This window comes from Mya arenaria, chromosome 17 (assembly GCF_026914265.1).
Source record: "Mya arenaria isolate MELC-2E11 chromosome 17, ASM2691426v1".
Lineage (NCBI taxonomy): Eukaryota > Metazoa > Mollusca > Bivalvia > Myida > Myidae > Mya > Mya arenaria.
The window spans coordinates 45,209,354-45,236,846 of record NC_069138.1 but is presented as its reverse complement, the minus strand read 5'-3'; the positions used below and the strand labels follow the sequence as shown (position 1 = coordinate 45,236,846).

Genomic DNA, 27,493 nt, shown 5'->3' with positions numbered 1-27,493 from the left:
ATAGCACTTCAATATGTTTTATAATTTTGATTACGTTTACTTGTCATGCAGTCATTTTTTTATAAAATTAGATAAACTACAATATATTGACTTAACTTCCGATTTGTTATTAATATATCCGCTACGGCAAAGTGGTATCTGATCGGATGAGTTTATTAAAGCTCTGCTTCAAACATCTCGTCAATGAGCTAGAGTGTATAAAATAAGTGACATTTAAATTGTGTCATTGATTTGAAATTTAAGTATTTATTTGCCTTAATCAAAAATAGTTTATGAGGCCCGTAAACAAAACGCGGACGGACGGATAACGCCATGACGTAGAATTCATTGACTGCAAAACAAGATATAGAATTGTGCTGCTTAATCAAGGATAAACATGTATTTAACGTTAAGACTTCTACCTCGGTCCGACGTGTTGAACTAGTTTTAATGCAGACAACCATTGTGGGCAAAATATAAAAGAAAAATTGAAATAAATCTATGCCTTCCATATTGAACACAATACAAATGATGCCGTTTCTTATATCCCGTTCACACAGGGCCCCGTTCCTATCACACTTTAATCTTGGCACCGAATCATGACAAATCGTGGTATCATCGTGGCAGATCGAGAGAGGGTATTCATAAATGTGGTAGGGTCGTTATATAATCGCGAGGATCGCGAAGCTCCACAAACCCGCCACACTTATTTTGAACATGCTCAAAACCAGCATAGCTGGAGCGTGGCTAAAATGGATCGGGGGCAAAGGCGTTGTAAGAACGTGGTAAGATCGGCATTAGCGTAGAAGCATTGTGGAAGTATTACACACGGTTGTATGTTTGTCATTCTGCCATTGTAATCGATCAGACCTCAGTGCAATGAACAGCGGATGCAATGCTGAGGATAAACAAGCACGACATTTCTTAAACCATCTGAAACTGTGTATATCGCAGTTTCAATTACAGTACCCACAGCCATGCCGCTTTTTTTTGGTTGTTTAATAGCTATACCTACATATAATGTGTGTCTTTAGAGAGAGTCATAGGCACAATGTTTAATGGCAATTACTTTCATTGGTCGGGGTCCCCTTGAGTTTAACCATATCTCTCTGGGACTTCCCCGAGGTAATATAATACGATAATAAAAAGCAACAAACACAATTTGACCAGAATTGGTTTACAAGTATAAACAAATTCATGCAATGACTCATTTTATTAGTGTTTTTTTTAAAACATTTCAATAGTATATTACTTAAAATGTATATACAAATAATGTAGTTCATTTGAACACTCAGGAGGTTCTAACAGCTGACAATTGTCAATCTTGAAAAATAGCAGTGTGGGTCCCCTGTGTGTGGTCAAGGGTTTGGGCATTTCAGAGACCTTCTTAAATGCATGTCAGCGACACATTTTGGAATTTCAGATTTCTTCTAAAACCCTCAACCCCCTGAAAAACTCATCAATTTTACAGTGCTCTCAAAAGGGACCCTGGAGCCTCTTAATCCAGATTTATGGATTATTCCTGAATTTTAGAACCCCATAACATTGTTCTATGTGATAGTTATGCCTCATTGAAGTGTAACAACACAGGAATAGAATCAAAAACAAACAAAACCTATGTTACTTTGAAACAAACAGAAACATCTCTCACATTTAAAGCAGTTCATAATCATTATGATACTTACTAGGTAGAGGCAAGGAGAGCAGAAGAATATGGTGTTGGAAGTATTCAATTTCATAAAACCATTCATTTGCTTTGTCAACATGGACAGTACACAAATGTCAGTAAGGCAATTTGCTATTCAGAGATTTTTTGGAGGAAGATGTGTTCATTTGTTAAAATTTGTTGTTAGTGCTTGTTTTATTTTATAATATTTTTGTGTTGTTTCGGTGATTAACTTCAAAAAAGGAAAATATCTGTTTTATTTCTAGAATGTATAAATATGGGGGAAAAACATTGAAAGAAAATCATTTACATAAAAGACATCCTAGATTATGCTAGAAAAGGGTTTTCATATACAAAGAAGTTTTATTATCTGTAAAATAATGTAAAACTGAACACTCCGAAATACATTTTTATCTTTTTCTGTATTTCACAATCTTTTGATAATTTAACAAGAGCTGTCAAAGAGACAGCGCGCTCGACTATTCCGCCGCTTTTCAGTGTAAGGATTGAAAAGTTTTGGCGAAACATGCATGGATCACTGTTAGATTAGATTTCAAGGCAATACATGATGTGCTGAGATATTTACATAAATGTGGTTACATGCAAAATTTTAACCAGAATTTTTAAGTGTAATAATAAAGGGCCATTATTTGCAAAATACGGTTATCTAACTTGGTTATTCAATTAGGTTGGGTGGTTGAATACCATTGTATAAAGTCTAAATGCAATACATCAAGTAGTTGCTGAGATATTATCCTATGTGTGCTAACATGCAAGAACTTAACCAGAATTTCTAAGTGCATAATAAAGGGGCAAAAATTATATAACATGAAAGATAGAGTTATCTTACTTCTTTAAATAAGAAGGTTAAATGGGAGCCTGTGTGTAAAGTTTCAATGCAATACATGATGTATTCGGTGAGGTATTGACTTAAAAGTGGTTACATGCAAAACCTTAACCAGAATTTCTATGTCGAATAAAAAAGGGGCCATTATTTGAATTTAATGCAAACTAGAGTTATCTTACTTGGTTATTTAAGTAGATTGGATGGTTGAGAACCATTGTATAAAGTCTCAATGCAATACATCCAGTAGTTGCTGAGATATTAACCTATGTGTGCTTACATGCAATACCTTAACCAGAATTTCTAAGTCAAATAATAAAGGCCCATAATTTGCATTATATTTCAAAAAGTGTTATCATACTTCATTAATTTAGAAGGTTATATAGTTGGGAATACATATCTAAAGTTTCAATGCAATACATGATATATTTGCTGAGATATTCACTTAAATGTGTTTACATGCAAAAACTTAACCAGAATTTCTAAGTCGAATAATAAAGGGCAATTATTTTGCATTAAATGCAAACTAGAGTTATCTAACTTGATTAATTTAGTAGGTTGGATGGTTGAGTACCATTGTATAAAGTCTCAATGCAATACTTCAAGTAGTTGCTGAGATATTAACCTATGTGTGCTTACACGTAAAACCTTAACCAGAATTTCTAAGTCAAATAATAAAGGCCTATTATTGGCATTAAATGCAAACTAGAGTTATCTACCTTGGTTAATTAAGTAGGTTAGATGGTTGAGTACCATTGTATAAAGTCTCAATGCAATACCTTAAGTAGTTGCTGAGATATTAACCTATGTGTGCTTGCACGCAAAACCTTAACCAAGGGGTGACGCTGACACCGACGCTTGGGTGAGTAGTTTAGCTCTCCTTATTCTTCGAATAGTCGAGCTAAAAATGTAAAGGATTTTTTTATTGTTTGTTATCCAAATGTTGTATCAATTGCCATTCTAATTTTGTAATATCAACAGTTTTGTATGTGACAAGACAATTTTGAAATTGACAGTCACAGACTTGTCATCTTTATTTTGTGCAAATTATGTAAAAATGTAAAGGATTTTTTTTATTGTTTGTTATCCAAATGTTGTATCAATTGCCATTCTAATTTTGTAATATCAACAGTTTTGTATGTGACAAGACAATTTTGGAATTGACAGTCACAGACTTGTCATCTTTATTATGTGCAAATCACAAATCAGAATATGATTACAAAACAATACACGTATATGCTATTTTTAAAATAAATTTCATTCTAGTTGTAGTTTTATCACAATTGATATACTTTTAAAAAAAGAATAACTCTTACTCAAACAATAAATCAAACATGCTTGTATTTAAACAGTTCATGTTATTCCAGATACACTTCAAAAAGCAGCAGAGTGCACTTTCGAGTGATTCAATATTGGACCAAAATTGTTACAACTTGTTAAATTAGGTTTCATATAATAACAATGAACCTGTCAAATAAATGTGCTTGGTGTTGGGCTTGACCAACTGATTGCTAGATTGTTAGAAGTTCTATCAACTGAGCTTTCAATGTCACTAATGTTTTTGGAACAAAAACTATTTTCCCCACATGCATTTGAAAATACTTATTTTATAAGTATTTGGCTCTTAAATAGCAAAATTGCAAAAAAAAATACAATTAAAACATAAAAGAAAATCTAGTTTTAGATGGGATCAAACCCACACTGGTACAGTCAAGAAAAAATAAGAAATCAGTTAGCTTATCCACTTGTCCACAGGGACTAATACATATCATGATGGATATTTTCAGTTTTATTAACTATTAACCAAGTTACAGCCTTTTGCTGAATTGCGTTTGGCAACTTTTTAGCAAAACATGGACTTTAATAGGAAAGACAATATTTGAGCATATATATATCAACATTTGTTGAAGGGTTCCATCAGTCAGTATCTTAGTTTTAACTCTCCTGTTGACTAGACACTTGTAACTAAATAAAGATATCAGTAAAAAGTGCATTTTATAAACCATTAGCGAGAACCTTTAACAAGTTTAAGTTTAAAAACAAGTTAATACTTATTCAGCATATAATTTAACATAATTATTTCATTCCATCAATCATAATAATTGCCTTTTTAACTAATAAAACATATTGCATACAGGCATTGGATATTGTATTTAGCACTACACTGTATGCAGAAAACAATTATCAGATCAAATACAATGTCAAAGTATAAGCGTCTGATCTATCTTAAGGCTTTTCGTACAGTCTGATTCCTGTTACACTTTCTATGATGTGTGTAATGGGTTACACTTTTGTTGCTCTGTATCTTCCTTGAGAGCAGTTAGCTCCGTTTACCCATTGTTTGTTCGTGCTGTTCTCTCAACATCAAAACAATAGCTGTACTGTAACAGAGAAAAACATACCCGGATTGATAATAATTATATGAAAATATGTGTCACTTAATGGTGCATAAGTAAAACCAAAATCCTCACTGTACACAAATCATGGATGTGCTTCAGTCATGCATGGCAACATGATATAAACACCAAAAGGCTGTCCAGCAAATACTTACACTTGGCTGACTTTCAGTTGAAAGCGTATAACTCAATAATGATTAAAGCCAGTCATGAGCCTTACTATACATGTGTATAACTCAATAATGATTAAAGCCAGTCATGAGCCTTACTATATATGTGTATAACTCAATAATGATTAAAGCCAGTCATGAGCCTTACTATATATGTGTATAACTCAATAATGACTAAAGCCAGTCATGAGCCTTACTATACATGTGTATAACTCAATAATGACTAAAGCCAGTCATGAGCCTTACTATATATGTGTATAACTCAATAATGACTAAAGCCAGTCATGAGCCTTACTATACATGTGTATAACTCAATAATGACTAAAGCCAGTCATGAGCCTTACTATACATGTGTATAACTCAATAATGACTAAAGCCAGTCATGAGCCTTACTATACATGTGTATAACTCAATAATGACTAAAGTCAGTCATGAGCCTTACTATACATGTGTATAACTCAATAATGACTAAAGCCAGTCATGAGCCTTACTATACATGTGTATAACTCAATAATGACTAAAGCCAGTCATGAGCCTTACTATACATGTGTATAACTCAATAATGACTAAAGCCAGTCATGAGCCTTACTATACATGCGTATATCTCAATAATGACTAAAGCCAGTCATGAGCCTTACTATACATGCGTATATCTCAATAATGACTAAAGCCAGTCATGAGCCTTACTATACATGTGTATAACTCAATAATGATTAAAGCCAGTCATGAGCCTTACTATACATGTGTATAACTCAATAATGACTAAAGCCAGTCATGAGCCTTACTATACATGTGTATAACTCAATAATGATTAAAGCCAGTCATGAGCCTTACTATACATGTGTATAACTCAATAATGATTAAAGCCAGTCATGAGCCTTACTATACATGTGTATAACTCAATAATGATTAAAGCCAGTCATGAGCCTTACTATACATGTGTATAACTCAATAACGACTAAAGCCAGTCATGAGCCTTACTATACATGCGTATAACTCAATAACGATTAAAGCCAGTCATGAGCCTTACTATACATGTGTATAACTCAATAACGATTAAAGCCAGTCATGAGCCTTACTATACATGTGTATAACTCAATAACGATTAAAGCCAGTCATGAGCCTTACTATACATGTGTATAACTCAATAATAATTAAAGCCAGTCATGAGCCTTACTATACATGTGTATAACTCTTTAATGATTAAAGCCTGTCATGACCCTTACTATACATGAGTATTGTCTCTGGCAACATGTGTATTAAGTTTCATTTGAATATCTTCAACTGGTTTCGAGTTATGGCCAATGTTAAAAGATTGATGACATTGGCGCCAAACACCAATGTTATAACAATATCTTGATTGTTTGATTTTTTCAGAAAAACATATGAGCAAAATTTAGAAGTATTGGATTTAATAAGTGATTGCAACAAAGCCTGTGTTTTTTTATCTCACATATTAAGACCATGGTTAAAGAAAAGATACATGTATTTTAAAAGATACTAATCAATCATTATCACAATAAATTAAATTAAGACAATAGTAAAGATACATGAATTTTAAAATACACTTATCAATCATTTTCACAATAAATTAAATTAAGACAATAGTAAAGATACATGAATTTTAAAATATACTTATCAATCATTTTCACAATAAATTATATTAAGACAATGGTAAAGATACATGTTTTTTAAAATATACTTATCAATTATGTCTAAAATTTACCATAAAATATTACAATATACAAACCTGGTTTTCTATGTCCATTATACTTTTGTATCGAATTTCTGGTATATGAACCTGTAATGAGAACAGTGTACTATTGAAGCAATACTACTACATGTATTCTGTACTACTACATGTACACATATTGCGGCCATCTTATCAAGGAGTGTATTGATTTTGCCAATCATCTATAGGGACCTAGCTTGCCCAAAACTAGTGTGTAGGCTGTGTTCTAGAAGGATTTGGGTGGACATGCCATTAACAAACATTCAACATTATGATTTGTTTCAAATATTGGGGAATAAGTGTAGGCCGTGAACTAAAAGGCCTACAGTATAGGAAGCTGTGCTCCTGCCTTTTTCTGGGTTTTAATGAGATATTTTCTGATAAATATTGTGGCTGGAAATATTACTCAAAGCTTATCTAAATTGGGTTAACAACGAGGTTGATTGTTTTTCTGACACCTTGGATCTTAGATTATACTGTCGTACAATTATTGATAATATTCCCCCAAAGTTTTAGATGACATTTTTACTTTTATCAATATTCAAGAGCAACAAGAGCACATTAAGATGTTAACATTTTCTCAGTTGGTCAAGGGGCATAACTTGACCATAATTTAAGCTAGAGTTATGGTCCTTGTTACAAATACTAGTATGCTAATTGTAATCTGTACTTATTTCATGTGATGATCATCTTGATCATTGTCATAGTAATGGGCAAAGGTTCAACTACAGCATCAACATGGACACCAAGGCTATCAGTATGACATTTGACAAAACCCTGTAGCTAGAAAAGCTAACAATAAAAATTAATTACATGTAAAATAGTTTTAATACAAAATGACTGGTATTTGAAACATTACTGCAAGTCAACATTGCATTAAGACAACATAAACCAAACTATTTTCAAATCAAACATGGATAATGTACAACTTATTTGTCCTGTACTTACATTGTTAAGATTATTGAGAGATTGAAGCCTAGGATTGAGTTGCCATGGTACTCCAGACAGAGCTGTAAAATACAGAAGGCATAGAAATTATAACATCTAAAAATAAAAACAAACAACATCATAGATAAAAGGGCAGACTTTATAGCATGCAGAAAAAAAAAAGATTTTGAGGAACAAATACCTCAGTCTGAGGTTATTTTGCTTTTTTTTTCACATTCTGTGATTAAAATCGAATAAATTTGTACTTTTTTATATTTAGTTTTAGAATAGAACTTTTATCTAAATCTTTTACGTATATACATACGTGTAACAGTGAGAATGCTGCCCTGTCTGTCCAGCGTGTTGTTGTGTCGAGCAGGTGCAGAGCTTCCCTGACTGTAGGCATCTTCTCGCCGGGGGTTAATGGCATATGGAAGGTCGTTATTCATGTTTCCACTGGGGGAGGAAACAGGTATTTAATTATATATTACATTATTCATTATTATAGGATGTATATACGTTGTGTTTGTTCTTTAACAGCTGATTTTCCTCTTACTATGGATATTCTCTTCAAGCAAGAGATATATACTTATTATATTCATACATGAAGAAGGGATTCTAATAGCCATGTGTCCATGATAGGAAGTCACAAGTGGATGCTTGACTGTGGGTGAGTCTTATTGCCATGTGTCCATGGTAGGAAGTCACATGTGGATGCTTGACTGTGGGTGGGTCTTATTGCCATGTGTCCATGATAGGAAGTCACATGTGGATGCTTGACTGTGGGTGAGTCTTATTGCTATGTGTCCATGGTAGGAAGTCACAAGTGGATGCTTGACTGTGGATGGGTCCTATTGCCATGTGTCCATGATAGGAAGTCACATGTGGATGCTTGACTGTGGATGAGTCATATTGCCATGTGTCCATGGTAGGAAGTCACATGTGGATGCTTGACTGTGGATGGGTCCTATTGCCATGTGTCCATGGTAGGAAGTCACATGTGGATGCTTGACTGTGGATGGGTCCTATTGCCATGTGTCCATGATAGGAAGTCACATGTGGATGCTTGACTGTGGATGGGTCCTATTGCCATGTGTCCATGATAGGAAGTCACATGTGGATGCTTGACTGTGGATGGGTCCTATTGCCATGTGTCCATGATAGGAAGTCACATGTGGATGCTTGACTGTGGATGGGTCCTATTGCCATGTGTCCATGATAGGAAGTCACATGTGGATGCTTGACTGTTGATGGGTCTTATTGCCATGTGTCCATGATAGGAAGTCACATGTTGATGCTTGACTGTGGGTGGGTCTAATAGCCATGTGTCCATGATAGGAAGTCACATGTGGATGCTTGACTGTGAATGGGTCTTATTGCCATGTGTCCATGGTAGGAAGTCACATGTGGATGCTTGACTGTGGATGAGTCCTATTGCCATGTGTCCATGATAGGAAGTCACATGTGGATGCTTGACTGTGAATGGGTCTTATTGCCATGTGTCCATGGTAGGAAGTCACATGTGGATGCTTGACTGTGGATGAGTCCTATTGCCATGTGTCCATGGTAGGAAGTCACATGTGGATGCTTGACTGTGAATGGGTCCTATTGCCATGTGTCCATGATAGGAAGTCACAAGTGGATGCTTGACTGTGGATGAGTCTTATTGCCATGTGTCCATGGTAGGAAGTCACATGTGGATGCTTGACTGTGGGTGGGTCTTATTGCCATGTGTCCATGGTAGGAAGTCACATGTGGATGCTTGACTGTGGATGAGTCTTATTGCCATGTGTCCATGGTAGGAAGTCACATGTGGATGCTTGACTGTGGGTGGGTCTTATTGCCATGTGTCCATGATAGGAAGTCACATGTGGATGCTTGACTGTGAATGGGTCTTATTGCCATGTGTCCATGGTAGGAAGTCACATGTGGATGCTTGACTGTGGATGAGTCCTATTGCCATGTGTCCATGATAGGAAGTCACATGTGCATGCTTGACTGTGAATGGGTCTTATTGCCATGTGTCCATGGTAGGAAGTCACATGTGGATGCTTGACTGTGGGTGGGTCTTATTGCCATGTGTCCATGGTAGGAAGTCACATGTGGATGCTTGACTGTGGGTGAGTCTTATTGCCATGTGTCCATGATAGGAAGTCACATGTGGATGCTTGACTGTGGACGGGTCTTATTGCCATGTGTCCATGATAGGAAGTCACATGTGGATGCTTGACTGTGAATGGGTCTTATTGCCATGTGTCCATGATAGGAAGTCACATGTGGATGCTTGACTGTGGATGAGTCCTATTGCCATGTGTCCATGATAGGAAGTCACATGTGGATGCTTGACTGTGAATGGGTCTTATTGCCATGTGTCCATGGTAGGAAGTCACATGTGGATGCTTGACTGTGGGTGGGTCTTATTGCCATGTGTCCATGGTAGGAAGTCACATGTGGATGCTTGACTGTGGATGAGTCTTATTGCCATGTGTCCATGATAGGAAGTCACATGTGGATGCTTGACTGTGGATATGTCTTATTGCCATGTGTCCATGGTAGGAAGTCACAAGTGGATGCTTGACTGTGGATGGGTCTTATTGCCATGTGTCCATGATAGGAAGTCACAAGTGGATGCTTGACTGTGGATGAGTCATATTGCCATGTGTCCATGGTAGGAAGTCACATGTGGATGCTTGACTGTGGATGAGTCTTATTGCCATGTGTCCATGGTAGGAAGTCACAAGTGGATGCTTGACTGTGGATGGGTCTTATTGCCATGTGTCCATGATAGGAAGTCATAAGTGGATGCTTGACTGTGGATGAGTCTTATTGCCATGTGTCCATGGTAGGAAGTCACAAGTGGATGCTTGACTGTGGATGGGTCTTATTGCCATGTGTCCATGGTAGGAAGTCACAAGTGGATGCTTGACTGTGGATGAGTCTTATTGCCATGTGTCCATGGTAGGAAGTCACAAGTGGATGCTTGACTGTGGATGGGTCTTATTGCCATGTGTCCATGATAGGAAGTCACATGTGGATGCTTGACTGTGGATGAGTCATATTGCCATGTGTCCATGGTAGGAAGTCACAAGTGGATGCTTGACTGTGGATGAGTCTTATTGCCATGTGTCCATGATAGGAAGTCACATGTGGATGCTTGACTGTGGATATGTCTTATTGCCATGTGTCCATGGTAGGAATTCACAAGTGGATGCTTGACTGTGGATGAGTCTTATTGCCATGTGTCCATGATAGGAAGTCACATGTGGATGCTTGACTGTGGATGAGTCATATTGCCATGTGTCCATGGTAGGAAGTCACAAGTGGATGCTTGACTTTGGATGAGTCTTATTGCTATGTGTCCATGGTAGGAAGTCACAAGTGGATGCTTGACTGTGGATGAGTCATATTGCCATGTGTCTATGGTAGGAAGTCACATGTGGATGCTTGACTGTGGATATGTCTTATTGCCAAGTGTCCATGGTAGGAAGTCACAAGAGGATGCTTGACTGTGTATAAGTCTTATTGCCATGTGTTCATAGTAGGAAGTCACAAGTGGATGCTTGACTGTGGGTGAGTCATATTGCCATGTGTCCATGGTAGGAAGTCACAAGTGGATGCTTGACTGTGAATGAGTCTTATTGCTATGTGTTCATGGTAGGAAGTCACAAGTGGATGCTTGACTGTGGATGAGTCTTATTGCCATGTGTCCATGGTAGGAAGTCACATGTGGATGCTTGACTGTGGATGGGTCTTATTGCCATGTGTCCATGGAAGGAAGTCACATGTGGATGCTTGACTGTGGATATGTCTTATTGCCATGTGTCCATGGTAGGAAGTCACAAGTGGATGCTTGACTGTGTATAAGTCTTATTGCCATGTGTCCATGGTAGGAAGTCACAAGTGGATGCTTGACTGTGGATGAGTCATATTGCCATGTGTCTATGGTAGGAAGTCACATGTGGATGCTTGACTGTGGATGGGTCTTATTGCCATGTGTCCATGGAAGGAAGTCACATGTGGATGCTTGACTGTGGATGGGTCTTATTGCCATGTGTCCATGGTAGGAAGTCACAAGTGGATGCTTGACTGTGGATATGTCTTATTGCCATGTGTCCATGGTAGGAAGTCACAAGTGGATGCTTGACTGTGGATATGTCTTATTGCCATGTGTCCATGGTAGGAAGTCACAAGTGGATGCTTGACTGTGGATGAGTCATATTGCCATGTGTCTATGGTAGGAAGTCACAAGTGGATGCTTGACTGTGGATGGGTCTTATTGCCATGTGTCCATGGAAGGAAGTCACATGTGGATGCTTGACTGTGGATGGGTCTTATTGCCATGTGTCCATGGAAGGAAGTCACATGTGGATGCTTGACTGTGGATATGTCATATTGCCATGTGTCCATGGTAGGAAGTCACAAGTGGATGCTTGACTGTGTATAAGTCTTATTGCCATGTGTCCATGGTAGGAAGTCACAAGTGGATGCTTGACTGTGGATGAGTCATATTGCCATGTGTCTATGGCAGGAAGTCACATGTGGATGCTTGACTGTGGATGAGTCATATTGCCATGTGTCCATGGTAGGAAGTCACAAGTGGATGCTTGACTGGGGCTGAGACTTACTGCCATGTGTCCATGGTAGGAAGTCACATGTGGATGCTTGACTGTGGATGGGTCTTATTGCCATGTGTCCATGGTAGGAAGTCACATGTGGATGCTTGACAGTGGATGGGTCTTATTGCCATGTGTCCATGGTAGGAAGTCACATGTGGATGCTTGACTGTGGATATGTCTTATTGCCATGTATCTATGGTAGGAAGTCACATGTGGATGCCTAACTGTGGATATGTCTTATTGCCATGTATCTATGGTAGGAAGTCACATGTGGATGCTTGACTGTGGATATGTCTTATTGCCATGTATCTATGGTAGGAAGTCACATGTGGATGCTTGACTGTGGATATGTCTTATTGCCATGTATCTATGGTAGGAAGTCACATGTGGATGCTTGACTGTGGATATGTCTTATTGCCATGTATCAATGGTAGGAAGTCACATGTGGATGCTTGACTGTGGATATGTCTTATTGCCATGTATCTATGGTAGGAAATCACATGTGGATGCTTGACTGTGGATATGTCTTATTGCCATGTGTCCATCGTAGGAAGTCACATGTGGATGCTTGACTGTGGATATGTCTTATTGTCATGTGTCCATCGTAGGAAGTCACATGTGGATGCTTGACTGTGGATGAGTCATATTGCCATGTGTCCATGGTAGGAAGTCACAAGTGGATGCTTGACTGTGGATATGTCTTATTGCCATGTATCTATGGTAGGAAGTCACATGTGGATGCTTGACTGTGGATATGTCTTATTGCCATGTATCTATGATAGGAAGTCACATGTGGATGCTTGACTGTGGATATGTCTTATTGCCATGTGTCCATCGTAGGAAGTCACATGTGGATGCTTGACTGTGGATATGTCTTATTGTCATGTGATCATGGTAGGAAGTCACATGTGGATGCTTGACTGTGGATATGTCTTATTGCCATGTGTCCATGGTAGGAAGTCACATGTGGATGCTTGACTGTGGATATGTCTTATTGCCATGTGTTCATGGTAGGAAGTCACAAGTGGATGCTTGACTGTGGATATGTCTTATTGCCATGTGTCCATGGTAGGAAGTCACATGTGGATGCTTGACTGTGGATGAGTCTTATTGCCATGTGTCCATGATAGGAAGTCACATGTGGATGCTTGACTGTGGATATGTCTTATTGCCATGTGTCCATGGTAGGAAGTCACAAGTGGATGCTTGACTGTGGATGAGTCTTATTGCCATGTGTCCATGGTAGGAAGTCACAAGTGGATGCTTGACTGTGGATGGGTCTTATTGCCATGTGTCCATGATAGGAAGTCACAAGTGGATGCTTGACTGTGGATGAGTCTTATTGCCATGTGTCCATGGTAGGAAGTCACAAGTGGATGCTTGACTGTGGATGGGTCTTATTGCCATGTGTCCATGGTAGGAAGTCACAAGTGGATGCTTGACTGTGGATGAGTCTTATTGCCATGTGTCCATGGTAGGAAGTCACAAGTGGATGCTTGACTGTGGATGGGTCTTATTGCCATGTGTCCATGATAGGAAGTCACATGTGGATGCTTGACTGTGGATGAGTCATATTGCCATGTGTCCATGGTAGGAAGTCACAAGTGGATGCTTGACTGTGGATGAGTCTTATTGCCATGTGTCCATGATAGGAAGTCACATGTGGATGCTTGACTGTGGATATGTCTTATTGCCATGTGTCCATGGTAGGAATTCACAAGTGGATGCTTGACTGTGGATGAGTCTTATTGCCATGTGTCCATGATAGGAAGTCACATGTGGATGCTTGACTGTGGATGAGTCATATTGCCATGTGTCCATGGTAGGAAGTCACAAGTGGATGCTTGACTTTGGATGAGTCTTATTGCTATGTGTCCATGGTAGGAAGTCACAAGTGGATGCTTGACTGTGGATGAGTCATATTGCCATGTGTCTATGGTAGGAAGTCACATGTGGATGCTTGACTGTGGATATGTCTTATTGCCAAGTGTCCATGGTAGGAAGTCACAAGAGGATGCTTGACTGTGTATAAGTCTTATTGCCATGTGTTCATAGTAGGAAGTCACAAGTGGATGCTTGACTGTGGGTGAGTCATATTGCCATGTGTCCATGGTAGGAAGTCACAAGTGGATGCTTGACTGTGAATGAGTCTTATTGCTATGTGTTCATGGTAGGAAGTCACAAGTGGATGCTTGACTGTGGATGAGTCTTATTGCCATGTGTCCATGGTAGGAAGTCACATGTGGATGCTTGACTGTGGATGGGTCTTATTGCCATGTGTCCATGGAAGGAAGTCACATGTGGATGCTTGACTGTGGATATGTCTTATTGCCATGTGTCCATGGTAGGAAGTCACAAGTGGATGCTTGACTGTGTATAAGTCTTATTGCCATGTGTCCATGGTAGGAAGTCACAAGTGGATGCTTGACTGTGGATGAGTCATATTGCCATGTGTCTATGGTAGGAAGTCACATGTGGATGCTTGACTGTGGATGGGTCTTATTGCCATGTGTCCATGGAAGGAAGTCACATGTGGATGCTTGACTGTGGATGGGTCTTATTGCCATGTGTCCATGGAAGGAAGTCACATGTGGATGCTTGACTGTGGATATGTCATATTGCCATGTGTCCATGGTAGGAAGTCACAAGTGGATGCTTGACTGTGGATATGTCTTATTGCCATGTGTCCATGGTAGGAAGTCACAAGTGGATGCTTGACTGTGGATATGTCTTATTGCCATGTGTCTATGGTAGGAAGTCACAAGTGGATGCTTGACTGTGGATGGGTCTTATTGCCATGTGTCCATGGAAGGAAGTCACATGTGGATGCTTGACTGTGGATGGGTCTTATTGCCATGTGTCCATGGAAGGAAGTCACATGTGGATGCTTGACTGTGGATATGTCATATTGCCATGTGTCCATGGTAGGAAGTCACAAGTGGATGCTTGACTGTGTATAAGTCTTATTGCCATGTGTCCATGGTAGGAAGTCACAAGTGGATGCTTGACTGTGGATGAGTCATATTGCCATGTGTCTATGGCAGGAAGTCACATGTGGATGCTTGACTGTGGATGAGTCATATTGCCATGTGTCCATGGTAGGAAGTCACAAGTGGATGCTTGACTGGGGCTGAGACTTACTGCCATGTGTCCATGGTAGGAAGTCACATGTGGATGCTTGACTGTGGATGGGTCTTATTGCCATGTGTCCATGGTAGGAAGTCACATGTGGATGCTTGACCGTGGATGGGTCTTATTGCCATGTGTCCATGGAAGGAAGTCACATGTGGATGCTTGACTGTGGATATGTCTTATTGCCATGTATCTATGGTAGGAAGTCACATGTGGATGCCTAACTGTGGATATGTCTTATTGCCATGTATCTATGGTAGGAAGTCACATGTGGATGCTTGACTGTGGATATGTCTTATTGCCATGTATCTATGGTAGGAAGTCACATGTGGATGCTTGACTGTGGATATGTCTTATTGCCATGTATCTATGGTAGGAAGTCACATGTGGATGCTTGACTGTGGATATGTCTTATTGCCATGTATCAATGGTAGGAAGTCACATGTGGATGCTTGACTGTGGATATGTCTTATTGCCATGTATCTATGGTAGGAAATCACATGTGGATGCTTGACTGTGGATATGTCTTATTGCCATGTGTCCATCGTAGGAAGTCACATGTGGATGCTTGACTGTGGATATGTCTTATTGTCATGTGTCCATCGTAGGAAGTCACATGTGGATGCTTGACTGTGGATGAGTCATATTGCCATGTGTCCATGGTAGGAAGTCACAAGTGGATGCTTGACTGTGGATATGTCTTATTGCCATGTATCTATGGTAGGAAGTCACATGTGGATGCTTGACTGTGGATATGTCTTATTGCCATGTATCTATGATAGGAAGTCACATGTGGATGCTTGACTGTGGATATGTCTTATTGCCATGTGTCCATCGTAGGAAGTCACATGTGGATGCTTGACTGTGGATATGTCTTATTGTCATGTGTTCATGGTAGGAAGTCACATGTGGATGCTTGACTGTGGATATGTCTTATTGCCATGTGTCCATGGTAGGAAGTCACATGTGGATGCTTGACTGTGGATATGTCTTATTGTCATGTGTTCATGGTAGGAAGTCACATGTGGATGCTTGACTGTGGATATGTCTTATTGCCATGTGTCCATGGTAGGAAGTCACATGTGGATGCTTGACTGTGGATGAGTCTTATTGCCATGTGTCCATGATAGGAAGTCACATGTGGATGCTTGACTGTGGATATGTCTTATTGCCATGTGTCCATGGTAGGAAGTCACAAGTGGATGCTTGACTGTGGATGGGTCTTATTGCCATGTGGCCATGATAAGAAGTCACATGTGGATGCTTGACTGTGGATGAGTCATATTGCCATGTGTCCATGGTAGGAAGTCACATGTGGATGCTTGACTGTGGATGAGTCTTATTGCCATGTGTCCATGGTAGGAAGTCACAAGTGGATGCTTGACTGTGGATGGGTCTTATTGCAATGTGTCCATGGTAGGAAGTCACAAGTGGATGCTTGACTGTGGATGAGTCTTATTGCCATGTGTCCATGGTAGGAAGTCACAAGTGGATGCTTGACTGTGGATGGGTCTTATTGCCATGTGTCCATGATAGGAAGTCACATGTGGATGCTTGACTGTGGATGAGTCATATTGCCATGTGTCCATGGTAGGAAGTCACAAGTGGATGCTTGACTGTGGATGAGTCTTATTGCCATGTGTCCATGATAGGAAGTCACATGTGGATGCTTGACTGTGGATATGTCTTATTGCCATGTGTCCATGGTAGGAATTCACAAGTGGATGCTTGACTGTGGATGAGTCTTATTGCCATGTGTCCATGATAGGAAGTCACATGTGGATGCTTGACTGTGGATGAGTCATATTGCCATGTGTCCATGGTAGGAAGTCACAAGTGGATGCTTGACTTTGGATGAGTCATATTGCCATGTGTCCATGGTAGGAAGTCACATGTGGATGCTTGACTGTGGATATGTCTTATTGCCAAGTGTCCATGGTAGGAAGTCACAAGAGGATGCTTGACTGTGTATAAGTCTTATTGCCATGTGTTCATAGTAGGAAGTCACAAGTGGATGCTTGACTGTGGGTGAGTCATATTGCCATGTGTCCATGGTAGGAAGTCACAAGTGGATGCTTGACTGTGAATGAGTCTTATTGCTATGTGTTCATGGTAGGAAGTCACAAGTGGATGCTTGACTGTGGATGAGTCTTATTGCCATGTGTCCATGGTAGGAAGTCACATGTGGATGCTTGACTGTGGATGGGTCTTATTGCCATGTGTCCATGGAAGGAAGTCACATGTGGATGCTTGACTGTGGATATGTCTTATTGCCATGTGTCCATGGTAGGAAGTCACAAGTGGATGCTTGACTGTGTATAAGTCTTATTGCCATGTGTCCATGGTAGGAAGTCACAAGTGGATGCTTGACTGTGGATGAGTCATATTGCCATGTGTCTATGGTAGGAAGTCACATGTGGATGCTTGACTGTGGATGGGTCTTATTGCCATGTGTCCATGGAAGGAAGTCACATGTGGATGCTTGACTGTGGATGGGTCTTATTGCCATGTGTCCATGGAAGGAAGTCACATGTGGATGCTTGACTGTGGATATGTCATATTGCCATGTGTCCATGGTAGGAAGTCACAAGTGGATGCTTGACTGTGGATATGTCTTTGCCATGTGTCCATGGTAGGAAGTCACAAGTGGATGCTTGACTGTGGATGAGTCATATTGCCATGTGTCTATGGTAGGAAGTCACAAGTGGATGCTTGACTGTGGATGGGTCTTATTGCCATGTGTCCATGGAAGGAAGTCACATGTGGATGCTTGACTGTGGATGGGTCTTATTGCCATGTGTCCATGGAAGGAAGTCACATGTGGATGCTTGACTGTGGATATGTCATATTGCCATGTGTCCATGGTAGGAAGTCACAAGTGGATGCTTGACTGTGTATAAGTCTTATTGCCATGTGTCCATGGTAGGAAGTCACAAGTGGATGCTTGACTGTGGATGAGTCATATTGCCATGTGTCTATGGTAGGAAGTCACATGTGGATGCTTGACTGTGGATGAGTCATATTGCCATGTGTCCATGGTAGGAAGTCACAAGTGGATGCTTGACTGTGGCTGAGACTTACTGCCATGTGTCCATGGTAGGAAGTCACATGTGGATGCTTGACTGTGGATGGGTCTTATTGCCATGTGTCCATGGTAGGAAGTCACATGTGGATGCTTGACCGTGGATGGGTCTTATTGCCATGTGTCCATGGAAGGAAGTCACATGTGGATGCTTGACTGTGGATATGTCTTATTGCCATGTATCTATGGTAGGAAGTCACATGTGGATGCCTAACTGTGGATATGTCTTATTGCCATGTATCTATGGTAGGAAGTCACATGTGGATGCTTGACTGTGGATATGTCTTATTGCCATGTATCTATGGTAGGAAGTCACATGTGGATGCTTGACTGTGGATATGTCTTATTGCCATGTATCTATGGTAGGAAGTCACATGTGGATGCTTGACTGTGGATATGTCTTATTGCCATGTATCAATGGTAGGAAGTCACATGTGGATGCTTGACTGTGGATATGTCTTATTGCCATGTGTCCATGGTAGGAAGTCACATGTGGATGCTTGACTGTGGATATGTCTTATTGCCATGTGTCCATCGTAGGAAGTCACATGTGGATGCTTGACTGTGGATGAGTCATATTGCCATGTGTCCATGGTAGGAAGTCACAAGTGGATGCTTGACTGTGGATATGTCTTATTGCCATGTATCTATGGTAGGAAGTCACATGTGGATGCTTGACTGTGGATATGTCTTATTGCCATGTATCTATGATAGGAAGTCACATGTGGATGCTTGACTGTGGATATGTCTTATTGCCATGTGTCCATCGTAGGAAGTCACATGTGGATGCTTGACTGTGGATATGTCTTATTGTCATGTGTTCATGGTAGGAAGTCACATGTGGATGCTTGACTGTGGATATGTCTTATTGCCATGTGTCCATGGTAGGAAGTCACATGTGGATGCTTGACTGTGGATATGTCTTATTGTCATGTGTTCATGGTAGGAAGTCACATGTGGATGCTTGACTGTGGATATGTCTTATTGCCATGTGGTCATGGTAGGAAGTCACATGTGGATGCTTGACTGTGGATATGTCTTATTGCCATGTGTTCATGGTAGGAAGTCACATGTGGATGCTTGACTGTGAATGCATCTTATTGCCATGTGTCCATGGTAGGAAGTCACATGTGGATGCTTGATTGTCGATGAGTCATATTGCTATGTGTCCATGGTAGGAAGTCACAAGTGGATGCTTGACTGTGGATGAGTCATATTGCCATGTGTCTATGGTAGGAAGTCACATGTGGATGCTTGACTGTGGATGAGTCATATTGCCATGTGTCCATGGTAGGAAGTCACAAGTGGATGCTTGACTGTGGCTGAGTCTTACTGCCATGTGTCCATGGTAGGAAGTCACAAGTGGATGCTTGACTGTGGATGAGTCTTATTGCCATGTGTCCATGGTAGGAAGTCACATGTGGATGCTTGACTGTAGATATGTCTTATTGCCAAGTGTCCATGGTAGGAAGTCACAAGTGGATGCTTGACTGTGGATGAGTCATATTGCCATGTGTCCATGGTAGGAAGTCACAAGTGGATGCTTGACTGTGGATGAGTCATATTGCCATGTGTCCATGGTAGGAAGTCACAAGTGGATGCTTGACTGTGGCTGAGTCTTACTGCCATGTGTCCATGGTAGGAAGTCACATGTGGATGCTTGACTGTGGATGGGTCTTATTGCCATGTGTGCATAGTAGGAAGTCACATGTGGATGCTTGACCGTGGATGGGTCTTATTGCCATGTGTCCATGGTAGGAAGTAACATCTGGATGCTTGACTGTGGATGGGTCTTATTGCCATGTGTCCATGGTAGGAAGTCACATGTGGATGCTTGACTGTGGATATGTCTTATTGCCATGTGTTCATGGTAGGAAGTCACAAGTTGATGCTTGACTGTGGATGGGTCTTATTGCCATGTGTCAATGGTAGGAAGTCACAAGTGGATGCTTGACTGTGGATGGGTCCTATTGCCATGTGTCCATGGTAGGAAGTCACAAGTTGATGCTTGACTGTGGATGGGTCCTATTGCCATGTGTCAATGGTAGGAAGTCACATGTGGATGCTTGACTGTGGATATGTCTTATTGCTATGTGTTCATGGTAGGAAGTCACAAGTGGATGCTTGACTGTGAATGGGTCTTATTGCCATGTGTCCATGGTAGGAAGTCACATGTGGATGCTTGACTGTGGATGGGTCTTATTGCTATGTGTCCATGGTAGGAAGTCACAAGTGGATGCTTGACTGTGGATGAGTCTTATTGCCATGTGTCCATGATAGGAAGTAACATGTGGATGCTTGACTGTGGATGAGTCTTATTGCCATGTGTCCATGGTAGGAAGTCACATGTGGATGCTTGACTGTGGATGAGTCTTATTGCCATGTGTCCATGATAGGAAGTCACATGTGGATGCTTGACTGTGGATGAGTCCTATTGCCATGTGTCCATGGTAGGAAGTCACATGTGGATGCTTGACTGTGGATGAGTCTTATTGCCATGTGTCCATGATAGGAAGTCACATGTGGATGCTTGACTGTGGATGGGTCCTATTGCCATGTGTCCATGGTAGGAAGTCACATGTGGATGCTTGACTGTGGATGAGTCTTATTGCCATGTGTCCATGGTAGGAAGTCACATGTGGATGCTTGACTGTGGATGAGTCTTATTGCCATGTGTCCATGATAGGAAGTCACAAGTGGATGCTTGACTGTGGATGAGTCTTATTGCCATGTGTCCATGGTAGGAAGTCACATGTGGATGCTTGACTGTGGGTGAGTCCTATTGCCATGTGTCCATGGTAGGAAGTCACAAGTGGATGCTTGACTGTGGATGAGTCATATTGCCATGTGTCCATGGTAGGAAGTCACAAGTGGATGCTTGACTGTGGATGAGACATATTGCCATGTGTCCATGATAGGAAGTCACATGTGGATGCTTGACTGTGGGTGAGTCATATTGCCATGTGTCCATGGTAGGAAGTCACATGTGGATGCTTGACTGTGGGTGAGTCCTATTGCCATGTGTCCATGGTAGGAAGTCACATGTGGATGCTTGACTGTGGATGAGTCATATTGCCATGTGTCCATGGTAGGAAGTCACATGTGGATGCTTGACTGTGGGTGAGTCCTATTGCCATGTGTCCATGGTAGGAAGTCACATGTGGATGCTTGACTGTGGATGAGTCATATTGCCATGTGTCCATGGTAGGAAGTCACAAGTGGATGCTTGACTGTGGATGAGTCATATTGCCATGTGTCCATGGTAGGAAGTCACATGTGGATGCTTGACTGTGGATGAGTCATATTGCCATGTGTCCATGATAGGAAGTCACAAGTGGATGCTTGACTGTGGGTGAGTCATATTGCCATGTGTCCATGATAGGAAGTCACAAGTGGATGCTTGACTGTGGGTGAGTCATATAGCCATGTGTCCATGGTAGGAAGTCACAAGTGGATGCTTGACTGTGGGTGAGTCATATTGCCATGTGTCAATGGTAGGATGTCACATGTGGATGCTTGACTGTGGATGAGTCTTATTGCCATGTGTCCATGATAGGAAGTCACAAGTGGATGCTTGACTGTGGATGAGTCTTATTGCCATGTGTCCATGATAGGAAGTCACATGTGGATGCTTGACTGTGGATGAGTCTTATTGCCATGTGTCCATGATAGGAAGTCACATGTGGATGCTTGACTGTGGATGGGTCTTATTGCTATGTGTCCATGATAGGAAGTCACATGTGGATGCTTGACTGTGGGTGAGTCCTATTGACATGTGTCCATGGTAGGAAGTCACATGTGGATGCTTGACTGTGGGTGGGTCTTATTGCCATGTGTCCATGGTAGAAAGTCACATGTGGATGCTTGACTGTGGGTGAGTGCTATTGCCATGTGTCCATGATAGGAAGTCACATGTGGATGCTTGACTGTGGGTGAGTCTTATTGCTATGTGTCCATGATAGGAAGTCACATGTGGATGCTTGACTGTGGGTGAGTCTTATTGCCATGTGTCCATGATAGGAAGTCACAAGTGGATGCTTGACTGTGGGTGAGTCTTATTGCCATGTGTCCATGGTAGGAAGTCACATGTGGATGCTTGACTGTGGATGAGTCTTATTGCCATGTGTCCATGATAGGAAGTCACATGTGGATGCTTGACTGTGGATGGGTCCTATTGCCATGTGTCCATGATAGGAAGTCACATGTGGATGCTTGACTGTGGATGGGTCCTATTGCCATGTGTCCATGATAGGAAGTCACATGTGGATGCTTGGCTGTGAATGGGTCCTATTGCCATGTGTCCATGATAGGAAGTCACATGTGGATGCTTGACTGTGGATGAGTCTTATTGCCATGTGTCCATGATAGGAAGTCACATGTGGATGCTTGACTGTGGATGAGTCTTATTGCCATGTGTCCATGATAGGAAGTCACATGTGGATGCTTGACTGTGGATGAGTCATATTGCCATGTGTCCATGATAGGAAGTCACAAGTGGATGCTTGACTGTGGATGAGTCTTATTGCCATGTGTCCATGGTAGGAAGTCACATGTGGATGCTTGACTGTGGATGGGTCTTATTGCCATGTGTCCATGATAGGAAGTCACATGTGGATGCTTGACTGTGGATGAGTCTTATTGCCATGTGTCCATGATAGGAAGTCACAAGTGGATGCTTGACTGTGGATGAGTCTTATTGCCATGTGTCCATGGTAGGAAGTCACATGTGGATGCTTGACTGTGGATGGGTCTTATTGCCATGTGTCCATGATAGGAAGTCACATGTGGATGCTTGACTGTGGATGAGTCTTATTGCCATGTGTTCATGGTAGGAAGTCACATGTGGATGCTTGACTGTGGATGAGTCTTATTGCCATGTGTCCATGGTAGGAAGTCACATGTGGATGCTTGACTGTGGATGGGTCTTATTGCAATGTGTTCATGGTAGGAAGTCACATGTGGATGCTTGACTGTGGATGGGTCTTATTGCAATGTGTTCATGGTAGGAAGTCACAAGTGGATGCTTGACTGTGGGTGAGTCCTATTGCCATGTGTCCATGGTAGGAAGTCACATGTGGATGCTTGACTGTGGATGAGTCTTATTGCCATGTGTCCATGGTAGGAAGTCACATGTGGATGCTTGACTGTGGATGAGTCATATTGCCATGTGTCCATGGTAGGAAGTCACATGTGGATGCTTGACTGTGGATGAGTCTTATTGCTATGTGTCCATGGTAGGAAGTCACAAATGGATGCTTGACTGTGGATATGTCTTATTGCCATGTGTTCATCGTAGGAAGTCACAAGTGGATGCTTGACTGTGTATAAGTCTTATTGCCATGTGTTCATGGTAGGAAGTCACATGTGGATGCTTGACTGTGGATGAGTCTTATTGCCATGTGTCCATGGTAGAAAGTCACAAGTGGATGCTTGACTGTGGATGGGTCTTATTGCCATGTGTCAATTGTAGGAAGTCACAAGTGGATGCTTGACTGTGAATGAGTCTTATTGCTATGTTTTCATGGTAGGAAGTCACAAGTGGATGCTTGACTGTGGATGAGTCTTATTGCAATGTGTCCATGGTAGGAAGTCACATGTGGATGCTTGACTGTGGCTGAGTCTTATTGCCATGTGTCCATGATAGGAAGTCACATGTGGATGCTTGACTGTGGATGAGTCTTATTGCCATGTGTCCATGATAGGAAGTCACATGTGGATGCTTGACTGTGGATGAGTCTTATTGCCATGTGTCCATGATAGGAAGTCACATGTGGATGCTTGACTGTGGATGGGTCTTATTGCCATGTGTCCATGATAGGAAGTCACATGTGGATGCTTGACTGTGGATGGGTCTTATTGCCATGTGTCCATGGTAGGAAGTCACAAGTGGATGCTTGACTGTGGATGGGTCTGATTGCTATGTTTTCATGGTAGGAAGTCACATGTGGATGCTTGACTGTGTATAAGTCTTATTGCAATGTGTCCATGGTAGGAAGTCACATGTGGATGCTTGACTGTGGATGAGTCATATTGCCATGTATCTATGGTAGGAAGTCACAAGTGGATGCTTGACTGTGGATAAGTCTTATTGCCATGTGTCCATGGTAGGAAGTCACAAGTGGATGCTTGACTGTGGATGGGTCTTATTGCTATGTTTTCATGGTAGGAAGTCACATGTGGATGCTTGACTGTGTATAAGTCTTATTGCAATGTGTCCATGGTAGGAAGTCACATGTGGATGCTTGACTGTGGATGAGTCATATTGCCATGTATCTATGGTAGGAAGTCACAAGTGGATGCTTGACTGTGGGTGAGTCATATTGCTATGTGTCCATGATAGGAAGTCACAAGTGGATGCTTGACTGTGGATGAGTCATATTGCCATGTGTCCATGGAAGGAAGTCACATGTGGATGCTTGACTGTGGATGGGTCTTATTGCCATGTGTCCATGGTAGGAAGTCACATGTGGATGCTTGACTGTGGATGAGTCTTATTGCCATGTGTCCATGATAGGAAGTCACATGTGGATGCTTGACTGTGGATGGGTCTTATTGCCATGTGTCCATGGTAGGAAGTCACATGTGGATGCTTGACTGTGGATGGGTCTTATTGCCATGTGTACATGGTAGGAAGTCACATGTGGATGCTTGACTGTGGATGAGTCTTATTGCCATGTGTCCATGATAGGAAGTCACATGTGGATGCTTGACTGTGGGTGAGTCTTATTGCCATGTGTCCATGGTAGGAAGTCACAAGTGGATGCTTGACTGTGGATGGGTCTTATTGCCATGTGTCCATGATAGGAAGTCACAAGTGGATGCTTGACTGTGGGTGAGTCTTATTGCCATGTGTCCATGATAGGAAGTCACAAGTGGATGCTTGACTGTGGGTGAGTCTTATTGCCATGTGTCCATGGTAGGAAGTCACATGTGGATGCTTGACTGTGGATGGGTCTTATTGCCATGTGTCCATGGTAGGAAGTCACATGTGGATGCTTGACTGTGGATGAGTCTTATTGCCATGTGTCCATGATAGGAAGTCACATGTGGATGCTTGACTGTGGATGGGTCTTATTGCCATGTGTCCATGGTAGGAAGTCACATGTGGATGCTTGACTGTGGATGAGTCTTATTGCCATGTGTCCATGATAGGAAGTCACATGTGGATGCTTGACTGTGGGTGAGTCTTATTGCCATGTGTCCATGATAGGAAGTCACAAGTGGATGCTTGACTGTGGGTGAGTCTTATTGCCATGTGTCCATGGTAGGAAGTCACATGTGGATGCTTGACTGTGAATGAGTCTTAGTGCCATGTGTCCATGATAGGAAGTCACATGTGGATGCTTGACTGTGGACAGGTCTTATTGCCATGTGTCCATGATAGGAAGTCACATGTGGATGCTTGACTGTGGATGGGTCTTATTGCCATGTGTCCATGGTAGGAAGTCACAAGTGGATGCTTGACTGTGGGTGAGTCTTATTGCCATGTGTCCATGGTAGGAAGTCACATGTGGATGCTTGACTGTGGATGAGTCTTATTGCCATGTGTCCATGGTAGGAAGTCACATGTGGATGCTTGACTGTGGATGGGTCTTATTGCCATGTGTCCATGATAGGAAGTCACAAGTGGATGCTTGACTGTGGGTGAGTCATATTGCCATGTGTCCATGATAGGAAGTCACATGTGGATGCTTGACTGTGGATGAGTCATATTGCCATGTGTCCATGATAGGAAGTCACAAGTGGATGCTTGACTGTGGATGAGTCTTATTGCCATGTGTCCATGATAGGAAGTCACAAGTGGATGCTTGACTGTGGGTGAGTCTTATTGCCATGAGTCCATGGTAGGAAGTCACAAGTGGATGCTTGACTGTGGATGAGTCTTATTGCCATGTGTCCATGATAGGAAGTCACAAGTGGATGCTTGACTGTGGGTGAGTCTTATTGCCATGAGTCCATGGTAGGAAGTCACAAGTGGATGCTTGACTGTGGATGAGTCATATTGCCATGTGTTCATGGTAGGAAGTCACAAGTGGATGCTTGACTGTGGATATGTCTTATTGCCATGTGTCCATGATAGGAAGTCACAAGTGGATGCTTGACTGTGGGTGAGTCTTATTGCCATGAGTCCATGGTAGGAAGTCACATGTGGATGCTTGACTGTGGACGGGTCTTATTGCCATGTGTCCATGATAGGAAGTCACATGTGGATGCTTGACTGTGGACGGGTCTTATTGCCATGTGTCCATGATAGGAAGTCACAAGTGGATGCTTGACTGTGGATATGTCTTATTGCCATGTGTCCATGATAGGAAGTCACAAGTGGATGCTTGACTGTGGGTGAGTCTTATTGCCATGAGTCCATGGTAGGAAGTCACATGTGGATGCTTGACTGTGGATGGGTCTTATTGCCATGTGTCCATGGTAGGAAGTCACATGTGGATGCTTGACTGTGGATGAGTCTTATTGCCATGTGTTCATGGTAGGAAGTCACATGTGGATGCTTGACTGTGGATGGGTCTTATTGCCATGTGTCCATGGTAGGAAGTCACATGTGGATGCTTGACTGTGGATGAGTCTTATTGCCATGTGTCCATGATAGGAAGTCACATGTGGATGCTTGACTGTGGGTGAGTCTTATTGCCATGTGTCCATGATAGGAAGTCACAAGTGGATGCTTGACTGTGGACGGGTCTTATTGCCATGTGTCCATGATAGGAAGTCACATGTGGATGCTTGACTGTGGGTGAGTCCTATTGCCATGTGTCCATGGTAGGAAGTCACATGTGGATGCTTGACTGTGGATGAGTCATATTGCCATGTGTCCATGATAGGAAGTCACAAGTGGATGCTTGACTGTGGATGAGTCATATTGCCATGTGTTCATGGTAGGAAGTCACATGTGGATGCTTGACTGTGGATGGGTCTTATTGCCATGTGTCCATGATA

General features: G+C 41.7%; 1 protein-coding gene across 3 annotated transcripts in view; it reads right to left on the bottom strand.

The window, feature by feature from the left end:
- Positions 1-1,168: 1,168 nt before the first annotated feature.
- LOC128224131 (multivesicular body subunit 12B-like) overlaps positions 1,169-27,493 on the bottom strand; it is a 43,589-nt gene continuing 17,264 nt past the window's right edge. For all 3 annotated transcript variants that reach the window (XM_052933821.1, XM_052933820.1, XM_052933822.1), the window contains 4 exons: positions 8,040-8,170; positions 7,736-7,797; positions 6,806-6,856; positions 1,169-4,870 (listed from right to left, as the gene is read on the bottom strand). In XM_052933821.1, coding sequence (XP_052789781.1) covers positions 4,820-4,870; positions 6,806-6,856; positions 7,736-7,797; positions 8,040-8,170 — 295 coding nt within the window. In that variant the 3' untranslated portion in view covers positions 1,169-4,819. The remainder of the gene's footprint in view (positions 4,871-6,805; positions 6,857-7,735; positions 7,798-8,039; positions 8,171-27,493) is intronic.